At 40.0% G+C, this 24166-nt stretch overlaps 1 protein-coding gene across 2 annotated transcripts; it reads right to left on the bottom strand.

The window, feature by feature from the left end:
• Window positions 1-372: 372 nt before the first annotated feature.
• On the bottom strand, window positions 373-14711 carry usp46 (ubiquitin specific peptidase 46). 2 transcript variants are annotated; one of them, XR_014274679.1, is made up of 10 exons: window positions 14153-14711; window positions 9938-10018; window positions 9342-9555; window positions 7021-7259; window positions 6467-6543; window positions 6282-6365; window positions 6003-6200; window positions 2848-2926; window positions 2550-2757; window positions 373-2452 (listed from the first exon to the last, which is right to left on the bottom strand). XR_014274679.1 is itself a non-coding variant. In XM_082524018.1 (9 exons), exons 1-9 carry the CDS (start codon window positions 14186-14188, stop codon window positions 2656-2658), a joined length of 1110 nt encoding a protein of 369 aa, XP_082380144.1. In that variant the 5' UTR covers window positions 14189-14711; the 3' UTR covers window positions 373-2655. The 2 variants fall into 2 exon arrangements, 1 of the variants encoding a protein (XP_082380144.1); XM_082524018.1 differs by having other exon boundaries at window positions 373-2757.
• Window positions 14712-24166: the final 9455 nt, after the last annotated feature.

Below are 24166 nucleotides of genomic sequence, written 5' to 3'. Positions count from 1 at the left end.
AGTGTAATGAAAGTAAAGATTTTACTGCACTACAAACTTATTAAAGTACATTTTAAAAAGAACTAAGAGGACATAAATAAATACAAAATTAAATACTATTACCTTTAAAGTAAATACTGACCAAAGAGCGAGCCATCTTACAGGAAGTGTGTGCTCTCTGGGTGCTTCTTGTTATAGCCTTTATGAATGCCTTATTTCTACCTCTGACAAATCATACAATTTAAGCATTTTCTAAAATAAAAACAAAACCTAAATAAGCAAACATACTCAGGAAATCCAAGTAAACTTAAAAATGGAATAAAAACTGATAAGGACTGGTCAGCTGACACGTATAGTGATGCAACAGAAGAATAAAACCAAACAATTCATAAACATTGTTGATAGCAATTTTTATTGAACAGAAGAAACTAACTCAAAGTGAGTGTGTTAGACTGTGGTTCATCATGTTAAAGCATTGAAGCTCATCATCGTCTAATAAAGTGCACTTTCAGTTAACTGCCAAACGGAGAGTCATCTCCTTCCCTCACACAAGTTCAGTCAGGTCCCACACGGTGCAGGACTCTCTGCACCTCAGCTCTTCTTGGTAGAACACCATCACAGTAAGATACATGAGACCAAGTGCAATGACTGAAAATCTCAGTAAGGGCGAGTGCATAAGTGTTAATGGAAGATCAGCACGTGAAAGAGTCTCTCTCATCACACCCGGGTCTGAAAAGTCTGCTATTCCAGCCACCGTTTTCTGCCCTGGCTCAGTTTAACCCAGTCGTTATCATAAAGCAGCAGATGGTGGCTTCTGCTCAGTACTCTGATTATGTAATCATGATTGTAAAACAGCACAGTATTTCTTTATTAACGGTTAACGCTAAGCTAAAATCTTTGCCATGAGCGTCTCTACATTATCAGATCTCAACTTTAAAAAAATATTTAGCTATTCCCAGAAGTGTTTCTCTACATAATATATATGTACAGCTGCATCTTTACAAAGAAAATAATGTTCTGTTAAAGACTGTTGCAAGGTCAGACTCCAGTTTTGGCACGTGTTCGTCATGACTTCACCCAGAAAACAGACTACGTGGATGAGACAGCAGAAACGAGCGCATTCAACACGCCTCTCATGTACAAACACAGACACTAACCTAACATAAATCCTATTCCTACGTCTTATTTATAACGAGATGTATTTGCAATGGTGATTCCCTCGGATGTGGAGCAAACAGGAATGTTGTTCACATGAAAACAAAGTGTTTGATGTTGCGCTCGAGAAAAAAGCGCCAGAGAGATCATTTACAGTACTGGGGATATCGTATCAATCACCATTAAATTTGAAGAGATTTTCAGGATTGCAGTGTGCTACATCAGACACGCACACATCATCAAAGTCAGAGACAGATTAAAAGGAAAATGCCTAAGCCATAATTCACCATAGAAATGGAAAAGAAAGGACAATGCAGTCCAAGGTTGCAAAGGGACACATAACAGAGGGGGAAAAACCAAACCAAACAGCACATCTACTACTCACAATTAAATGTACTGTATTTTAATCTCACCAGGAAACGTCACACTGGATACTTTCACCTCATATTGCACCGTTTTAGCTTTTTCAGTCGAAAGATTAGGCAGTAATGGGTCGTGTCTCTCTTGCGTCAAGTTAATCTCTTATTCCACATGTAAAATACAAAATTAAACCTAGCTTCTTTTTTTTTTTTTTAACCTGTCCTATCAACTTGTGCGTTTCATGCACTTTATCCTTAACAGCCAGAGCTTAAACATACAGTATAAGCTCTCAAAAGAGCCTTTCACTTAATTACATTACTACTTTGTTACCAGCATTTCATATAAAAGTAATAAATATACAGAGTTCAATAAATTGGGGCGTTCCATGTGAATAACGTATAAAGATTCAGTGGATTTAAGTGAAAACAGCAGGAATTTTTTTCCCCAATGTGTAGTGTTATGCGTGTAGTGTTTAAGTACTGATTGCTTCTGGTCAGACTAACAGGACAAAATAAAATCTACTACCGTCAACAGCTGACAGCTTTATATTTAGGTAGTTTAAAGCTTGCGAGTTCTCTCCAATTAGTGTTCAGATATTGCTTGAGAAATTAGAAATGCGTGAAATCTCTCAATGCGTATTATACAGTGTTTGTCTCCATCTTCATACATTTCTCATGCACCCACTAAAGACATAAATACACCGAAGCTCAGTTAAGGAAGGGGAATAGCCCTAATGGAAGGAAGTATGATTGGGTGGCACATCATGGAAGTAGATCTTATACATAATGTAGATCTTATAAAAATGATAAAGTACAATTTCTGAAACTGTCTATATGTGCACCAAATCCTTCCTGGTTGAGAACACCAAGTGGCTGCTTGATGCAATACCTTTTCCTCCCCGATCATGCTGTTGAGCATTTTTGCTTTTCATATTAAAGTGCAGTCCAAATGCAGGTGGCTAAAAGACAAGAATCAAAATAAAGAGAGTGACAGAGAAAAGAAATAGACGAGGTAAAACCCAGAGGGTGAGACTGGGGCAGAGGATTGGCACATACTTCAGAGAGGTCTGACTTGAGGAGGAGCAGGATGGGATGGAGATGAAGAGTCTGTTAGGCTGAAGTTTAAAAAACAAAACAAAGTCCTTCCTATCCTTCTCCAGCGTCACTCCCTGGATTGGTAGAAGAGGATGTATCCCGACTCAGAGTTCTTCGAGATATCTGAGGTAAGACCGTAAAACTCCTCAATGGCCTGGGCATCAATTTTCTGCACAACAGAGGTAAGATGAGATTAAATGGCAATGCAAACAAACAGAGGAGTCAAGGAACAAATAGGCCAACACTAACAGTCACGCACCTCCACAATGTCATCATCAAACAGCAGCCAGAAGCCATGACTCTTCACTATAGTGATGTAATGACCTCGATTTGGGCCGCTGAGGAGACAAAAGACAAACATTGAAATCGTTAACTCTGCCCACGCGTACTTCCTCCTGTCGTTTGCACAAAATTAACCACAACTGGCCACACGTGCACTCACTGCCATTTAATAGTGATTTGGGACTTGGGAAATTCTGAGCAGCAACTTTATGTGGTTTGAGAGCTAATACCTTAAATCTGTGAAGATCTTGTAATAATATGAAGGAAGTGACTGCTCTTGGCCAGGTGCAACCACCACTTTTCAATTCATTTCTATTTATATAGTGCAAAATCACAACAACAGTCGCCTCAAGGCGCTCTATATTGTAAGGTAGACCCTACAATAACACACGCAGAGAAAAACCCAACAATCGTATGGCCCCCTATGAGCAAGCACTTTGGCGACAGTGGGAAGGAAAAACTCCCTTTTAACAGGAAGAAACCTCCAGCAGTACCAGGCTCAGGGAGGGGCGGGGCCATCTGCTGCCACTGGTTGGGGTGAGAGAAGGAAGACAGAATAAAAGGCATGCTAATCTTTTAGGACACATTCACGCCAAGTTTTAAAGTGTTACACTGTCCAGTTTGATCGGAGTAACAGGAACAAATTCAGTCTTTACAGACGCAACAAATTTTAAATGCACTCGACAAAGTGTGCACTTCTACAAAGAGGAAGGAGAGAGCTGGCGACGCAAAGATTATAAAAGATGGACATAGGCACTGTGATGTAAGGAAGTCAGATTTTATTGCCTCAGTGTTAACATTTTGACCATCACTTAGTTTTCTGGAAAAAGAAGTGGTTCAGTTACCAGACAATCTGAACTTTGTGCGCCACAATCTGGTGGTGAAGCCCAGCAGAGAGTTCCCATTTACAGCTGCCTTTGTGGACAACCACCTGCCAGTTAAAGCAGCTACACCCACAATATTGCAAACAAGAAGACTTGACAGATTTTAAATTATTAAATTATGCAAGGTCCTTAACAGCTGCTGAAGAGGAAATTCGTTGCAGGGTGCAAAACTGTTTCTGTACAAGGCTGTAAACATGTTTACATCTGCTGTTCACTCCGATCAGCTGAGCAGCTGTTGCTCTTGGTCCCTAAACTAGCCGAGCTTTCTCTATTGTGGTCCTGAAGCTTTGGAATGATCCTCCTCTTCACATTAGGCAATCTACTTCAGTGGTGGTCTTTAAATCCAGGTTAAAAACTCGTTTTTATTTGCTGGCTTTGGACTCAGTGGATAACTGACACTGCTAATGCTTTGTTATTTTATTTATTATTCTTATTTTGCTTTTTTTTTATTTTTTTTATTTCTCGTGTACAGCACTTTGGTTGGCCATATGTTGTTTTTAAAGTGCTATATAAATAAAATTATGGTATGTTGTGAAACTGAGGATTTGGAATGGGAGCCTATGGGACTGACTCAGTTTTAGTTTTTACTTCATATTTCACTTTTCAACTTGTGCTGGTTGAAAATTATGGCTGGGCCATATCATACCGTTCACGGTAATACCGATATAATGTTGGGCAACAATAAGAAAATGAAATATCGCGATAGAATATGGGTAAAACACGCATGCGCAGTGCCTTTGTTTTCATACGCATATGGCAGAAAAAGCATGGTGGAGAATGAGAAGGGTGAAAGCGGGTCGTTGAATGAAACGGATGAACCAGAACTGGTTTGTAAAAATGCTGCAACTTCAGTGGTGTGGAACTGGTTTAGCTTTCGTCACAACAAAGCACTATTTTTGGTAGAGCATGCTAGCGGGCCGTCGTTATTACCGCGTTTTTTGGAAAATACCACACACCTTAAATCAATCCTTTGATTTTTCTGAAAATCGGCAGTGCCCCTTATAATCCCGTGTGCCTTATGTTTGAATTCTGGTTGTGTTTACTGACCTCGAAACGATTTTATGTACACGGCGCTTGAAAATCTGTCAAATGTTTTAGTGTGACTTTGCTAAGCTACAAACCCGCACAGCTTGATGGATTGTCGGAGCATTACGGCTATCGTAGGCAGGAGCCTCACGGAGTGATACGTACTGTGCTTCAACATAATATTACCGTATTGTGTGTGTATAACCTCTTTTTAAGATTTATGGATATTACACATGGTTATCCTGAGGATCTGTCGGCCAATTTCCACTGGAAATGCCTTTTGGTTAAACTGTCAGCAAGGAATTTGCATTTTCACTGTTAAATTGTATATAACTTTAATGCACATAAAAAACAGCTGCTTGTTTAAGTTAAAATACATTGATGGTTTTTTTGCACTAATAAATTTGTGGAGTTGTAAAGTATTTTGTCTAGTGTCAATTATATCGTCAGCAGACTTCTTTTTTTTTTTTTATAAATAAATACTTTATCTTAGAAGTATTTTATTTTAAAATGCAAAGTATGCTTTTTAAAATAAAAACCTATTAGTGTGGATTTACCCAGAGACCTGAAGCCTGAACTATAACACAGGATGTGGGACTTAGCGAGGTAACTGCAGGTTTAACCCCTGATTTTCAGGAAGAGGGTTCACTTTTTACTGAGGTACATCTCTGTGGTCATTTGTATTGCAGATGTACCCAGCTCTGTAGCAGGTTACGCTGGCAATAAGCGATCAACAGGCATGAAATCACCTCCTACTGACCAATTGATTCACCAGAAAATAACATCATGATTCCTGGAAGATCCCTCAAACGTCTGAGCGAGGATGTCAGCAGGGTCTAAAGTTTTTCAGCAGTTTCTAAAGTCTCTGTCTTTCTCTGATGACGCAGATTGGGAAAGCCTAGGTTGACTTACGAAGCTCTTTGAGTAACTGCTTAGCCTGATTGCTAACGTTGGGGCAGGTGAAGCCAGATAAGGAAAAATATCCTGGCAATGTTGAATTTGTTTCATAGTGCGGGGTTCTCGTTCCACTGCCTTTATGGGTCAGCTGAAAAAATGTAAAGTCTGATCAGTGAGTTGGTAGAGGCTTAAAAAAATGAACCGTGTTATTTTTTTAAATTCCAAAACATGACACAATAACAGCCTTACATATCTACTTTTACCAGGTGTGACAAGATCCATCACACGTACTTTTGCTATATGTATAATAATCAGTATACTATACCTTCCACAGTGCACCACCACAGCTACTAGATCATACATGCGATCCAGGTTGACTGCATCCCCAGACGTGTTAAAGAGACGGAGTTCTAATGGGAAAACCACCCGATAGGACAGCTTGGTGTAGCGGTGCAGCTGCTCCATGTACTTAAACCTCTTGAGGTGTAGCGCCAGGATCATAGGAAGTTTCTTCACACGCATCCTGCAGTGAAGAATACATGCTTAGGAAGGAGCCTTTCTGCAGGAACATAACACTGGTGGTCAAACGGAGTGCTTTACTGACCGTTTCTGTGCTTCCTGCTTGCTGCAGCATGTCTCACAGTAGTATTTGTATTCACTGCACAAAGTCTCTGTGTTACTAAAGTCCCTGGAGGAACAAGCAGACCACAGGAGGCTCAATTACTGAGTCTCACTCACACCAAAGGGAATATGTCAGCTCCGTCTGAATGTATAATAAATCAATACTACCTGAGACAGTGTGTTATTGATGTGTTCTGCTCTACATCCACAGAAAGATCCAGAAAATCCTCATCTTTGCTGCTCACCTGTCAGACAGCGAGAGACACCGATGTAACTCATCTGTTGTTACACTGACAGAGTCAGTGAGACTAAGCCTGCTGTTCTGTGACAGAACAGCCACCCACTCACACCTACACACACTCAGCCAGTCTTTGAAATGCTTATTTGACTGAATGGCTTTTGTCTCTGCACCCTGCATCGCCTTGGTGTTTTGCAGGGGTTGTTCTGGGGAACCTGTTTCACTCCTTGCCCTCAAAAAAGGTGAGGACAAAACCTCAGACGGCCCTGACGTAAACCGGGTGGTCAGAGCTCCTCAGAAGCTCTCACTGATTCTCTTTTTTTTTTTCTTCCCATGTCTCTCAGCACCTTTGCAAAGAGCTAATCCCCTTTTCAGACTTATTCAGGTGAGATCTCTTGTTCGTGCACCAGCAAATCCATTACCAGATAGCACAAACTACCTCTCTAATAAACTCACGGTGTAGAAAATCCAGGAGCATACATACTGTTTCACAGTTGAGGCAGCGCGTCTCATTGGTCAGTGTGCCTTGAAAGATATCGTGAACCCACGTGGGCTCCGTCTTGTTCTCCGTCTCAGCCTCGGTGGTGACGGCGGTGCCATTGTTCTTGAGGCGCCCGTTCTGCTTTTCCTGCTTTTTCTCCTCTTGCAGAATATCAGCCACGGTGTTCAGCAGGTAGTTGAGGAATTCGTGTGCATCTTGTTGCATGTAGTTGTCAAACAGATCTGGAAGGAGACAGAGATAAATGCATACAACTTCAACTTCCTGCAGAAATAAATAGAAATACATAATATTTCTACCACAATGGGCCTACAGGAGGCTGTTATTTAAACCTATGCATCAATTTAAACATCTGAAAGCTTAATAGATCAGTGCTACAGATAAAGGACTGGACCACAGCTATTCAATGAGCCCCCCAAAAAAGGACCAATAAGGTTGTAACTGTTACCATAAAGCAGGCGCTTGGGAGAAGCAGCTAGCCTAGATCTGTATATATTAACAAAATTTGCCCTAAGCCATCTCTAAAGCTAGCTTTTTAGCAAATTAAACCTTATTTTAAAAAATACGTTTCTGGAGCACGTTGCTCCTAACCCCTCAAAATATACTTTTTTTCTATAGAATACAGTAAAAACTGTGCACCAGTATAGATAAAGAAGTGGTAGACCAGTATCGACTGGTTCTTTCTATGTTACATCAGGGGAAGTAACAGCTGTTGTAGTTCTGAAAACTACAGGTGTGTTTAATAACAGTAATAACTGCTGGTTCATTGGCACAAGCAGAAAACAGCTGTCATTACAGTGATTTGTTACACCTGCATTACTCTCACTGCGATGCTGCACTTTGAAAATGTCTGCCTTGACATGTTGTAAGTAAAATCAGCAGGGTTTATTTATAGTAAAAACATCCATACACATTCTTTGTTTTAACAGATCTGTATATAAAGGGGGAAATGAGAAGGGAATGGTGGCGGCTGCCGAGGGGGAAGAAAAAAAAAAAAAAAAAGCGTCCAGAGATGAGCCAGCTGACCAAAGCTGGGTCTCAACAGAGATTGCATTGTTCATGCACATAAAGAGCTTCCTCAATATGGACAGCAGTGAACAGTCAGCCTTTCTGTCAGCTCTACTCTGAATGACCTTACCACCAACACGCACCTGCCTTTCACTTCAAATATTCAGACTGTAATGTAGCTCAAAAGCACACTAAACTAAACCACAGCACTCAGCTCTCCATTTATGGAAACGTGTGTGTGAAAGGATCCACATGACGGACACTTAAGTCATTCTTCAACACACTGTCTTAATGTTTTGAGCATATAAATTTTGACAAGAAAAATTACTCTTCTGAGAAATTATTAATGCGAGACTCTTCTTCCAGTAATCCAGCACATAACACCAGAACACTAAAACTGGGACACCTCAATGGGATTAACCCCTTTTTATTTATTTATTTATTTTTAAACAGCACCAGTGGCAGGCCCATTTTACAAGCACTCTATAAATGACAGTAACTCAGTTACCATTTGTGCTAGAGACACAATTCAAACGGTTTCGGGAAGAAGAAAAAGTGACCTTTAAGGGGATATTTGGTGTTTCATGGCAGCACAAAGCATTCACAAGGCACTGCTGTCTGAACACAGGAAGAAAAATCAGCTCGGCACAGAGATTACCATGTGCTTTTGTAACTTTTACAACCAAAATTGCAAAATAAGTCTAAGCAGCCTGTATGACACAAGGTTCATAAACGATTAACTGAGATGAGATCCAAGTGCCCTTAAACCCTGTATTATCAGAATATGGGGGTACTTGTTGCTTTGGGGAAGTGACAAATTAATTAGCAAATATTTATAAGGTGCTTCTCTGCAAATTAGCCAAGTACTTTGTGAACAATAACTAAAAAATATGCTGAGCTGCCTCTCCAGTGAGGTTTTCATCCCAGGAACAAACTCCAACTGGGCTGACGGTAGTCCTTGTTCAGACAGGAAGGGTTGGCGGACTTTGAAAAGTAGATCTTGAGGACTGTCCACTACTTAATCAAGAGTACATCTGGACATACATATAGAAGAATAAAGTGTTTATGCAATTCTTGGCAATCGGGAAAAAACCAAAAACAAACACACAAAAAAACCAAACATATGTTTATATTTTTTACCACAAGGTCCATTATCCAAAATATAAGGTTCGTGTAACTTCCTGCCACTGTAGATGGCGTAGACCTCACAGTTCTTATTCTTTTTCTGTGTTCATACAATTCCAGCACATGATATAACAAAGGCCGACTGTGAAACTTTCATTATGATGTATGCTCACCGTTCTCCTTCCGTAGGCGGGAGATGAATTTCTTGGGCGGTATGACGCCAACTTTTTTCTTCTGCGTGGCAATGGAGTGGAAGAGGTCAGCCAGGCACGTGAGCAGGTTCTCCTTCTTTTTCTGCTGGGCTTTGTACGCCAGCACATTCTCCCGGAAAGGCCGGCAGAAGTACAGAGCCTGGAGCACTGAGTTACAGTAACACGTGTTTCCAAACTGAGGGAGAAAACCACAGGGAGACATCGACACAAAACCGTGATGAGGAAGCGATTTAAAACAAGGACTCGAATATTTCTTTTAGATTATCTGTTAATAGCTCGTGGAAAAACACCAGTGTGTTCTATTGTTGTTATCCATTTGGCAGACACAGTGTCTAGAGCGTTGAGAAACTTGTGTGTTTACATAAATGTCTCATTAAGGAAACAGAACATCCCCGTTTGGCCAAGAGTCTCACAAACAACATTGTTACCTCGAATACCCGCTGACCAGCCGAGGACATGACTCACTGCGGTCCCGTGGCATTTTGTTTTGAAAAATGATACCACTGTTGTTTGGCAATGGCTTTTGTTAATGCAAGCGAGGATTTAGTGATACTCACATTGACCAATCCGAAGTAGTGTTCGTTGATTGGGAATTGCTCCGGGCCGATGTCTTTCTCCAGAGCAGAGGCATTGGTGCCCTGAGAGGACAAAACACGAGACGCTCTGTCATCGTAATCATCTCATATTCCATTTGAATCATTTCAGTAGATTTCAGTGACAGACTTATTTGCTTAGTCCGGTGTGTGAATATACAGGCAAATGAATATGGAAATGATGCATAGTCAAGGGCCAGGAGCAGCTATACATCTGCAGCTATGAGGCAAAACAAAACTGACTTTTTCTGTAATTAATAAAATTATTATTTCTGGAATATGTAAAGATCTCAATTTTCTGCAGAAAGCACACACTTCTGCACATCTTGCTTCCTTTCGTCAGAACAACAAGTCATGTCAATGTAGAAAACGGATATAGTCTAAACAGGTAGACCCGTATCAAAAGTCGGGACTCTTGCTGCACCCAATTGCTGAGACAGAGCACTTATCTCTTGTCAGAGCTCAAAGCTTTTTCAAATGAATCACAGCTTTGTTGAGTGAACACAGCAGACAATTTAGGTTGGGGAAGGCTTTGACTTCTAATGACTGTCATTTCTCATCTGTCAAAGCAAACAATGGATACCCGTCTGTCCGGCTTACCACTTCCAGTCTCCAATGTTTTGGGAGACATGCAGGTCCCAGGAGAGACGAATTACCAAGGAGAATCCACACATGAAATATCACATCCAACCTTTACTGACATCTGAAACCACACTTTGAAATTTGAGCTCCTCCTGATAACAGGAAGCGGGCAGTGGTATTGTTAATTTAGAAAGGAATAAATTCTTAAAGGAGACATATTATGCTCCTTTCTACATATTTTTTTGATTAAGGCAGAAGCTTGAAATAACAATTATTCATCTAACACTGAAGGTGCACTGTTGCTTCACAGCAAGAAGGTTCCTAATTTGAACCTGTTGCCCTGCATGTGTGCAGTCTACATGTTCTCCTTACTCCTGCACGAGTTTTCTCCAGGTACTTCGGCTTCCTTCCACAGTCCAAAAACGTGCAATTTAGGTTAGTCGGTGTTAAGAAAAATCCATGGATACTAATAATAATAATAATGATAATATAATGACTGGTGCAATACACTGCAGCATTTTATCGGCCCATATCCATCAGTGCGTCCTTAACTTGTAACATCTCGATTAGATTACTTAGTTAAGATTATTTAATAAATAGGGTTAGGGACCTACTGACTGGGGGATGCGTCGATCTGATATTTCGATCAGGATAAAAAAAAATTATTATTATTTTTTTTTAAATTCACATGATGATGGCTTCCCTGTGAACTGCTTGTTCCTGCTTTATGTTTGGTGAAACATTTGTTGGGAGGCTTTCACTAGTGTAGTTATATATTAGGGATGCAACAATACTCGTATCGGTATTGAACCGTTCGGTACGCATATGTATCGAACAATACAAAATTTTTTATTTATTTTATCAACTTTTCTTCTGACGATGCTGTCTGTGTTGAGCGCTCAGTGAATCTGTGTTCGACTACTCCGCCTAGGCTGCACTGTTGAGTGCAGATCCACTGAGCGCAGCGTAAGCTAGCAAGACGGAAGCTAAGCTCGAAATTGAACCTCCCCCACCTTCATTCAGATCTGGCGTTTGGAACTATCTTGGTTTTCATGTGAAGCATGACCCTGATGGTAAGCACGTCATGGACAAAATTAAAACAGTATGTTGGATGTGCCACGCAATGCTCAATTGGTGGGAACTAGTGCGTTAGCGCAGTTAGCTTGTTAACGTGTTGACGCCGTCCAGCCCCACGCACGGGGCGATCCGCGGTAACTCGTTAACGGAGATTTGCTGCGTTATGGCGTTAATGTCATTTTAACGAGATTAACGCTGACAGCACTAGTGGGAACACAACGAATATCACTGCACATCACCTGATGGACAACATCTCCCACCCCATGCAGCAGACTGTGACAGCACTGAGCAGCTCCTTCAGTGGGAGACTGCGGCACCCACGGTGTGGGACGGAGAGATTTCGCAGGTCTTTCCTCCCCACTGCTGTCAGACTCCATAATAAAGACTTTAACTGATCAAGCACACACATCCATACATATGCAATAATACTAAGTGCAATAATCCTTTCTGTCATCGTTGTATTTTTACTCAGTTGTATATAGTATTTGTATTCTATTTTTATCTTATTGTATATTTATTTTATTTTATTTTACTGTATATAGTATTTTATTTTATTCTATTCTGTACAGTTGTGTACTGTATTTATTCTTATTGTATTCTAATTTTTGCCTCATAACTTTTGCACTGTCCACTTCCTGCTGTGACAAAACAAATTTCCCACGTGTGGGACTAATAAAGGTTATCTTATCTTATCTTATCTTATTTACGCCGACATCATCCTAGTGCAAAGACAAGTGGAAGCAGACAAAAACAACAAGCACGCATGCTACAAACTTTACCCGAGTCATTTAGACAGCCGTTAGCATATGATTCTCCGTATGGGGACCTGGTATGTTTAATATGCTGCTGAGAATATAGCCCAGAAGAAGCGTATAGTATAGCTTTTATTTTGGAAAGAGACATTTCTCTGTAAACTCTCTTTTCCAAAGATGAGTGATTTCTCGATCAGATAGATTTATTTTTTTTATTTTAGCAACATTACATTTAAAAACCGCATTTGGTTTCACTGAAATATACAGAGGCTGCTGGAGGCTTCCCATGAGTGTTTCTTCTTCACTCACCTCTTTTCACTCAGTGTATTTATACAGCACTGTTCATTTACCCATGTCTTATTATTAATCTCAGCTCTCTCTTTCACAATGTGTCTTTTGTCTTGTCTTCCTCCCCACACCCCTCAACAAGTTGTGGCAGATGGCTGCCCTTCCATGAGCCTGCTCCTGCTAGAGGGTTTTTTTCCTGTTAAAGGGGAGTTTTTCCTTCCCATTGTCACCAAGTGCTCATACTGTCTTTGCCTTACAATATAAAGTGCCTTGAGGTGTCTGTTATTGTAATTTGGTGCTCTATAAATAATACTGAACTATATATAGATATAGATATGGATATGGATATAGATAGATAGATAGATAGATAGATAGATAGATAGATAGATAGAAAAAATATATATAGAAACAAAAGAAAAACACCACACATCCTGATGAGATATGGATTAATATATCAGTCTGTGCAATCTAAGAACTCTAGCAGCTCTGACTGACACTGCAGGCTTTTCACATTAGCATCTAGTCTAAATAAAGCAAAGGCCACTGGCATTAGGCAGAGCCGTTTAAGTCTGTTCTTACCCACTCTTCACTGCCCCTGAACACACCAGGAGCACAGATTAGTGCAGATTCCTGCTCTATGCTACCAGGATGTAACCGGTCCTTTGCTGCAGCACCACATTATGCAATCACACCAAGCTGTCAAAGGCAGCACGCTCCCCCATCCCTCTTGTCAATCACCGGTGACAACTATACAAATTGTACATTGTGTTGTCTCGCCAGGATGCAACACACAATGCAAACGCTCCACGTGTTCTGGGAATCCATCCTACCTGACAAACCATCCTACCCATTGTTTCTGCGTATGGGCACAACACAAATTTAAGTGGCGAACCGTCCTACCTTTGTGAATGTGACCTACAAGCATATTTTAACAGCTAAAATTAAGTGGCAAATCGTCCTACCTTTGTTAATAAGATCTAGAAACATACTCTGATGGGTAAAATGAAGTGCCAAACCAGGCTACCTTTGTGAATGTGACCTACAAACATACTTTAACGGGTAAAATGAAGTGGCAAACCGTCCTGGCTATATGAATATAAGCTACAGCATACTGTGATGGGCAAAGTTAAGTGGCAAACCATCATACCTAGTTAAATTTGTGGTGGAATTACTCTGTGACAGCAGAAATGTGCATAAACTACTTATGGTAGGACGTTTTGCCAAAGGAGGATGGTTTGTCAGAACACTGGCAAGCTTCAGCGTGCAAAGGTGCACAAAAGGGGCCCTGTCTGAGCGACAACTAACTAAAGTATGGGGCCACGATTTAAACTACTGTGTATACTCGTTTTAAAAAAAAAAACCTGCAGTGTGCACATTCTCTGGGTGCAGGTGGGAGGCGACTCATCACACACACACACAGGTTCAGCACAGTGCCTGCAAGCGGATCGATATCAACACGGAAAAGCAGCGAGTTACTCACCATATTACAAATGGAGGCGATGTTTCTGACAGTCATTTAGTTTACAGTGTCCCCTTCACCGCCATCTTTATAAAATAAACATAGCAAGGCGACGCTGAGCAATGAAGTTAATTCGCAGTCGCGGCTGGAGGCCAGACTGCAACCTCAAGCGTCAGAAAGCAGGCAGAGAGACACGGAGCACCATGCAGCCGGCACGGAGCGGAGGGGGACTCTCAGTGTGGACACGGCTGCATCCTCGCGCACATATCGAACACCCCTCAGCTGGAAAACGACAGTGCACGAGGAGACAGGCGAAAGTTGCAGGCAGCAGGTTGTTAGCAACGTCTAGGAAACGAGCCTGCTGTGTGAGGAAGCACTACAGTCCCGCCCACCAAGGGAAACCCCCGGACCTGATTGGTCCGGATTTAACCGAATTGATTGACGTGATTGAAGAGCCATATGCAGACATGCACAGTGGCGTTTAAGTGAGCCGCAACCAATCATCTGCGATGATTTTGAGCAGGGATTTGTAGTTCGTTTTGTGATTTATGAAATTTAAAAGGACTGAAGGGTTTATGCAAAAAGCCTTCTGGTGACATAAAAACATATATTAGGCTTTATAACACGTACAAGTAATTCCCCCATAGAGAAGTGGTGTGAGGCAAAAAATATGTTTTCAGGTCTAAAACCAGCAGCTTTTTTTTGCTATATGACACCTTTTGCTGCTGTCAATACTAGGGGTGCAACGATACACAAAATTCACGGTTCGGTTCGATACTTTGGTGTCACGGTTCGATATTTTTTCGATACAAAAAAATGTTCATGCTTTTTTAATTTGCCATTTATTAAAATTATAAATATATATTTTAACTCAGAAGTACAGTTTTTAAATGTAATGTTGCTGAAACAACATAATAATAAAAAAAATAAATCTATCCGATCGAGAAATCACTCATCTTTGGAAAAGAGAGTTTATTACAGAGAAATGGCTCTTTCCAAAATAAAAGCTATACTATACGCTTCTTCTGGGCTATATTCTCAGCAGCATATTAAACATACCAGGAATCATGTGCTAAATGACTCGGGTAAAGTTTGTAGCATGCGTGCTTGTTGTTTTTGTCTGCTTCCACTTGTCTTTGCACTAGGATGATGTCGGCGTAAATGTGCAGTGATATTCGTTGTGTTCCCACTAGTGCTGTCAGCGTTAATCTCGTTAAAATGACATTAACGCCATAACGCAGCAAATCTCCGTTAACGAGTTACCGCGGATCGCCCCGTGCGTGGGGCTGGACGGCGTCAACACGTTAACGAGCTAACTGCGCTAACGCACTAGTTCCCACCAATGTAATTGAGCATTGCGTGGCACATCCGACATACTGTTTTACTTTTGTCCATCAGGGTCATGCTTCACATGAAAACCAAGATAGTTCCAAACGCCAGATCTGAATGAGGGTGGGGGAGGTTCAATTTCGGCTAGCGTTGAGGCAGTTGCCATGTTGCACCGAGCTTAGCTTCTGTCTTGCTAGCTTGCGCTGCGCTCAGTGGATCTGCACTCGACAGTGCAGCCTAGGCGGAGTAGTCGAACGCAGATCCACTGAGCGCTCAACACAGACAGCATTGTCAGAAGAAAAGTTGATAAAATAAATAAAAAATGTTGTATTGTTCGATACATATGCGTACCGAACCGAAAGCACTGTATCGAACAGTTCAATATCGATACGAGTATTGTTGCACCCCTAGTCAATACATATGTTTTAAGAGTAGTCGCTGTAGCTCAGAAGCTAGAGTGGTTTGCAAAAGGTCAGTGGTTTGATTCCTGCCTCATCTGGTCTGCATGTCCAAGTATCCTTGAGCAAGTTACTGAACCCCGAGTTGTCCCAGATGCATCCACCAGTGTGTGAGTTAGTTAAAAGTACTTAAGCATAGAAAGAAAATTATGAATGGGTAAAGACACTGAATTTGATTCCATTTCAATGCAATTTGACATTATAATATTAGAGAGAAAACCCAAACAATCAGATATGTATCTATGATCAAGCAACGGTGAGAAGGAAAAGGTCAATTTTAACAGGAAGAAACCTGCAGCAGGACCAGTGTCAGGGTGGAGCAGCCATCTGCTGTGTCCTGTGGAAAGGAGCCAGAGTTCATGAATTACTAATGATTACATACAGTACTGGTGTATAAACACACGGGGAGTAAAGAAGACATCCCCATTGCATCAAGAAAAGTACCTTAGCAGCCTAAACCTATTGCAGCGTAACTTAGTGATGGTTCTGGGTCACCTGATCTAGCCTTTACTATATACTTTATCAAAAAGGAAAGTTTTAAGTTTAATCTTAAAAGTAGACAGCATGTTTGTCATTTCCAAAGAAGAGGGACCTGATAGCTGAAGTTAGTGCAGCCTAGAAGCAATAAATGCATGGACCAGCTTTTCAGCATCAATTTGAGACAGACTGTTTCTAAATATTAGAGATATTGTGCAAATGAATAAAGGGAGTTCTTTATATTTGTGCAATATAGAAGCCGTAAGAAGATCATTATGTACAACATTCACTAGTACTGTTTCTGTGCTATGATGAATTTTAAATCCTGATTAAAATGCTTCAAATAAACTGTTCCTTTGGAAATGATCAGTTAAAAGTCACAGTGATGGTTTAGAGGAAGACATTAAGTTAACTCAGAAAGATTAATTGGACAGAAAGCGTCTAAATAAAGAGTCAGAAAATATTGCGAAGTTGCACGATCATTTAAATTTTGAGAAAAGTAAATTAAGTCTAATTAAAAAAAATAACATTTATGTCGAGACTTTCATTTTCACCATCTATATCTGTGTTAAAATCATGTATAATAATGATTTTATCAAAACGGAGCACTAACTCAGATAAAAAAAAAAAAGTCTGAGAAATCAGATAGAAACTATGAGGTGAATGATAGATAACAAATAAAGCTGTTTTTTGAGTTTTCTGGGTCTTTGGTTGATCAATAACAGGGAGTGAAAGATTGCAGCCACTCCTCCTCCTCGGCCTTAGCTTTGAGGATTCTGACAGTCAGTATGACTCATTTAAGCTAACGTATTCATCCTACATCCTCTGCTTCCTGGTTCCATTTGACTATGAAGCCCACATCATGTTTTGGACACCCAGCATTTTAAGGAGAACATGTAGCTAACCATGTCACTCCTGGCATGAGGCTCAATATTAATTTTAGTGACCTCCGATTGATGCAAATGGGTGTCATTACTTTCACTGTGATTTGCAATCTCACTGAATATATGCTTACTTTTAGACAGCAGTATCAAATTGTCTCCAGTGTTGTCTGTTCTGGCCCTGGAATACAATTAACTATGGTTACTGGAGTCTCTAGCTTCACATTTCTAAAAGTGCTTTGACTGCTCAAATGGAGCAGAAAAGTCAATATAAGTATGAGTTCAGTTACTAGAATTGCTGTTTCGCAATTTTTCCAGTATTGTAATTTACACCCTTGTCTGTCCTGTCTCTTATATAGAGATCTGCCAGCAGAGATTACTGTCACCAGTTCAGTATCCAAAATAAAATATGATCACAGTCTCCCTTATTTCAAGGCTGTGAAAAGTGTTTTTACGTAATATTACAATGCAACAATTTTGACCTCTTGGTCAAAATTGCAAATTTCTTCATCATTTTATCCTGTTTTACATTTCTGGAAAATGTTGCCATTGTCATTAATTTAGGAATTCTTGAGTTATGGTCAAAAAGACAAGGTCACAGGCCCTTACACGCAAAGTTGTTTTCACATATGCACTGCACATTCCCGGGCAGAGTTAGGAATCCAAATGTCTGACTCACTTAGTTCAGCCAGTAAATGGATTTTAACCTGCCAACTCTCTAGCATAAAGACTGAGATATCAAATTAAGTCCATGTGTGAACAAAGCAGGTCATTGTCTTGTAAACTTACAGTAAGCGTATGGGTGTCATGTATTCTACCTCCTGCATGTGCTGCTCAACTATTCAGCTTAAATTAGATGAAATACTTCCAGTAGTAAAAATGCATCTGAAGCAACATTCTTTTTCTGCGCAAAATGTCATAACATTAACAACTTGAAAACAAGTAAAAACAGCCTGGGTGAATGTGATCATATTTAAAGAATTTCTACCCAACAGATATTGTGTTCAACTTGAAAACATACGAAAAAAAGCATCGAACAAGGTGTACAAGAAAATTAATATTCAAATTTCATAAATATATGGCATTCACATTGAGTTTGTTTTATTTGTCCAGGAAGTGAAACTCTTGAGATTAATAACCTTATTGTAGGATCCTTCTGGGGCCAAGATAGTAGCGGTGCAACAATACTCGTATCGATATTGAACTGTTCGAACCAGTACGCATATGTATCGAACAATACAAACTTTTCTTCTGACGATGCTGTCTGTGTTGAGCGCTAAGTGGATCCGCGTTCGACTACTCCGCCTAGGCTGCACTGTCGAGTGCAGATCCACTGAGCGCAGCGCAAGCTAGCAAGACAGAAGCTAAGCTCGGTGCAACATGGCAACTGCCTCAACGCTAGCCGAAATTGAACCTCCCCCACCCTCATTCAGATCTGGCGTTTGGAACTATCTTGGTTTTCATGTGAAGCATGACCCTGATGGACAAAAGTAAAACAGTATGTCGGATGTGCCACGCAATGCTCAATTACATTGGTGGGAACTAGTGCGTTAGCGCAGTTAGCTCGTTAACGTGTTGACGCCGTCCAGCCCCACGCACGGGGCGATCCGCGGTAACTCGTTAACGGAGATTTGCTGCGTTATGGCGTTAATGTCATTTTAACGAGATTAACGCTGACAGCACTAGTGGGAACACAACGAATATCACTGCACATTTACGCCGACATCATCCTAGTGCAAAGACAAGTGGAAGCAGACAAAAACAACAAGCACGCATGCTACAAACTTTACCCGAGTCATTTAGCACATGATTCCTGGTATGTTTAATATGCTGCTGAGAATATAGCCCAGAAGAAGCGTATAGTATAGCTTTTATTTTGGAAAGAGCCATTTCTCTGTAATAAACTCTCTTTTCCAAAGATGAGTGATTTCTTGATCAGATTGATTGATTTTTTTTATTATTATGTTGTTTCAGCAACATTACATTAAAAAAACTGTACTTCTAAGTTAAAATATATATTTATAATTTTAATAAATGGCAAATTAAAAAAGCATGAACATTTTTTTGTATCGAAAAAATATCGAACCGTGACACCAAAGTATCGAACGGAACCAAACCGTGAATTTTGTGTATCGTTGCACCCCTACAAGATAGATATATTCCAAGTTGGCAATACTTATTTGTTCATTTTTTTATTTAAAAAAAAGAAGAAAGCACTCCTGAATAAAGTCCAGACAAGCACATATGGAACATGTAAACTCCGCATAGATGACCCTGCCTGAGTTTGAACAAGAATCCATGTACTGTGAGACACCAGTGCTAACCAAATTCACCAATCCAAAATCAGTTTGGAAATGGTAACATAATATATCCTGTTTTCATGATGCATCCCCTTGGGATCTTTCCTGGAACACTGCTTGCCTTTTAAACCTCTGCTTCTTTTAAATTTCAAATGGCCTGTTTGCAATCCAGGCCTTTTCTTTAAAAAGTAGTCCCCAACTCTTGATAATATCATAAAGAGATTTCTTTAGACTTCAGAGGAATCCTTTCTGAAACTGAGAGGCCTCAGAGATAATCCTTTACACTTTGAAAACGTATGTTGTGCATTCTTTTGCAAGGTGACATTCTGTAAATTATCATTTAATTTCCAGTTATTTGGTTCTCTATCTGCCAATTAGTTGACAATGAGGAAAAGAGAGAGGGCATTATGAGGTAAGGGCACCTCAGGAGTCCTGGGCCCTCGGGACTCTCTCATTTATCAGCAGCTTTGTTTGTGCTTTCAAAACATTCCCTCAGCAATTATCCCCTTAGCATTTCAATATGAACAAAAAGAAAGGAAAACAACAAATAATTATGACAGACATACTTCAAAAGGGATGGGAAAAGGAGAAAGGAATAAAAGTGTTAACAGAACAACAAATAACAGAATAACGGGGGCAGTTTGAGCTGAGGAGGATGGGAGAGCCACATTGTTGATCAGATGTTTTGTATGCACCATGTACTTACTCAGAATCTTGCTGACTGATGTTCTCATGGTTTATCTGTGAAAAATGTTTGATGGGTGGGGAAACAGTTACATGTGGTTGAAGCTCCTGGCTCTTGACACAAAACATTCCCAGACTTGCTTTCTATTTTGGTCCAGTCAGTATTAATAGGACAGAGACCACAGCAGATGCAGATGCCATGACTCATACTGCTTTTATTGTAATTTTTCCTGCTCTTTATGTTCTCAGTAAGTAACCATAAGAGCAAGAAAAATATGGTCATTGTAAAAGCATTTACAATGAAACCCAGCTCCTGTTCTGCATCTCTGATGATCTATTCCCGGCCTTGCTGATGAGATCAAATCAGTTTTATCTCCTATCTCTGTAAGCTTTGCAGGACAGCTCATGTATCGTCAGAAGGTCTCAGGTGAACCGAAAAGGGGGGGATCAATCGATCTGCGTTTATCTGGAGTTTTAATCTCTCTCATCTAGTGTTTTCCTCTTCATGTTTAGGTGAAGCTGACAGGACGTCTGTGAAAATGAACCTCAAAGAACCTTCCCTGCTTGCCTCATTTGAGACCAGAAGTGGGGCTAAATGTTTGGGCAAGCGAACACACCAAAAAAAAATTTTAATGTTGGGTTTCAAAAAAAAAGTTTCCAGTAAAAGAGGCTGGCTCCGCCGCTAAAAGCACTGATGACCTTCCTGTTGTTTAGCTGCTACAAAGAGAGGCAAAATGAATTATGCATCACGAGGAAATAATCCTTCAGTTTAGGCACATTGGCATTGGCACAGGCTTCTGAAACATCAAGGTTAGGAACAGTTTATTAAGATTGTTGTAGAAAAGTTTAATCCCCTCCTCCAACCACTGTATGTGAGACACAGTGTCTATCTGTTCCTGGGGACTGACTATGTTATGATGACTGCTAATACCAGATGAGTCATAAGTCAAGTTTTTACAAACAAATTTTGCATGTTCAGAATGATTCAGTTGGTGTGACATTTCTTTATACACTTGTAGTATTTGAAGTGAAAATAAAAGCGTTTTGTGACAGACTTTTGCTCTGATCTCAACTTGTCTCATGTTTTAAGCCACAATTTGCACTTGCATCCCCAAAAACTAGTAATTAACAAAACTATCCGTGTGCATTCAAACAGTTTAGCTATACATGTCAAGTAAATGTTGCTCCATCAAATAAGGAGCTAGACGTTCAGCTTGTGTGACAGTGATAGTGCCACGTCATATCGATGACTACTATTTCTTTTATTTTGTGATGGTTTCATGTTCAGAATTGAAAGCAGAAACAAAGCAGGTTTTAGTATCTTTCTGCAGCTGCAGGGCATCTGAAATGGAGAGGCAGGTTATAGTGTTTGCTCTATTGTATGTCAGAGCTCTGGATCTTATGTCCTGTCTCAAAAGCATGAGGAAGCCTTTTTCTTATTTATTATCTTGTTAGGCTTCTCAGTACAAAGATTTCAAAGTTGGCAAATAGGAAGAAGATGTATTAGGTGGCACCGCCTTTTTATAGTAATACAAAACATGGTGGGAAAGATTATGATGTATTCAAAACATGTGCAGCAGTATTAACACTTTGACTTTAAGGTAACTGATGTTCTTCATATTGTATCCAGCAAGAAAATCCTCTGCGTGACTGAATTCTATTATGATTAATTTTTGTCCAATCAGACACGAGCTCCCGTTAGAGTTTGTATCCCGGTCAAGTTACGTTCCCCGTTCCACGTTCGGAACACTTGAACCTAACAAAATAAACCCTGCGTGTGTTATATTAGGGGAGATAGGGAGAAAAAAACATTAAGAACTTGGCCACAACAGAGAGAACAGCAAAAACAAAGGGGGGTGAATTGGTAGTTGTGCACGAAAGCTTTGGCACGTTCATTGGCTTTTCGTACACACTGTTCCTAAAAATCTCTCGTTTATATGTACTACCCCCTCCACTATAAACAGAAGAGAAGGGCATGCTCATGCGCTCTCTGAACCACAACAGGCTCGCCACTGTATTATCACACAGGCGTGTAATATTTTTTCTGTGTAATGAGCAACTGAATGTGTAGAAATACTATGAAAAAGCTGTGTAGTGGTGTAAAAGTACACTAGAGCTAATATCCTCATTATTGATTGATCTATAGTCTCTATAAAGGCTAGATCAAAAGTAGTTTTACACACCTCAAACTGCATATACTCCAAAAAATATCATTTTAATTGGTTGATTATTGCCTTAAAATTTGAATCATGCAGCATGGAGTCACCCTGTTGACACTTTAATATTAGAGGTGAAAAGACCTCAAATGTAAAACAAACATGTGAGCCTAATTTGATATCTGCACAATGTTCATCTCATTTAACCATCAATGAAAACCTAAATGTTTACTTGAGTTTTAACCAGTTAATTAACTTCTTGTAAAAGAAGATAATTAGATAACATTCTAGCTCATCTGTTTCATCTTATAACTGCTCTGCTTGTACTGCTGCTCTTCGTCCTGCGTTCCTTCTACATGTTTGTGGGGATAATCACTCTATAATCAAATTCCTTGTGTTTCCAGGCATCGCTAGCTAATAAAAAATGTTGTGCATTAAGCAGAACAGAAACTAAAACAACACATTTCATTTACCAGAATCCTGAAAATGCAAATAACAAAAATGTTCTTTTAGATTATCACAAAAACATCCACAGCCTTTTACTGCTGTCACCATCAGCGAACCTAAAAATTCACCTGTTCTACTCTGCAACTTTCTGCCAGATACAGCAAAGCAATAGCTGCACTGTTTTCATTACAAAAGGCAGGAAGCAGTAATTGTTAACTGTAACCATGTAATTCAGGCAGCCCTAGATATGGTCTGCTTCTATACTTGTGTTTGCGCACGAGCACATTAATGTACGGGTGAGTCATTGTCCTGATCATGGTCAATAACAATAGATCTGTTTGTATAACTGGATGTCTACAGTGAGCTGAGCATGCTGCAGAAAGCACTCGAGCTTGACCCACTTTCCAGTCCTGTGAACCGCATTAAATCATTCTGCCAGGTGCTCTGAAAGCTGCAGGTCCACTTAGTGAAAGTACTATAGCCTTCTTCTGCTTTTTCCTCATCTTTTTTTCCCCTTAAACATAAGTTTTGGATTTTGATGTAACAAGGCATAATAATACAATGACTTTACGCATGTACAGATGTTTGGGACTTTCAGATCCCCTCCCAGGACGTTCGAAAATGTAAAAACAAAAACGAAACACACAAAAAATACAGTCAGTTAAAAGTACAGCATGTGCTATTTTTTTCATGTATTTACAAGCAATGTTTGAAGGGACAGTAATACAACTTAAGAAATCAGACTTTCCTAGTCTCTCGGTTGTCTTGTGACCGATTTCTATATGAAATTCTTGAAATCTAAGCATCATTGCCTCTCTTCCATTTCCCTACAGTGCAAATGTCAACAATGAGCGAGTCCCAGTGCAACATAGACTAAATATCACAAGGAAAACTAAACAAAAACTGATCTGGCTTCAGATAACATTTTGATAGCTACTCCATTAGTGAGAGAGTAATGGTTAGCCAGATAGCTGTACAGTATGTTTTTTTTCCCAGTGGCCCATTATGGACCTATAAAGTCTATAGGTCTATCAGAGTCTTCAGAGGATGCTGCATGTGCTGTGTTCAGGTCACTGTTCGAGAGAGACACGATGCAAAACTTCCCGTGGGACATCAGTCTTTTTTGATAATACCTCAAAAGCTTTAATAGATGTTTAAAAACACTTTTCCTACCCTGACATTGATACAAACTCACACACGTATTCTGTAATTCAGCTAATTTAGACATCAAATATCGACCTTTACTCTATTTTGCCTCCTCTGCTTAGAGTACTGCAACCTGAATGCTTCTTTTCAGTTCACT

The sequence above is a fragment of the Aulonocara stuartgranti genome, assembly GCF_965226115.1.
Source record: "Aulonocara stuartgranti genome assembly, chromosome: 23".
NCBI lineage: Eukaryota > Metazoa > Chordata > Actinopteri > Cichliformes > Cichlidae > Aulonocara > Aulonocara stuartgranti.
This window is presented reverse-complemented; position numbering and strand designations above follow the sequence as displayed.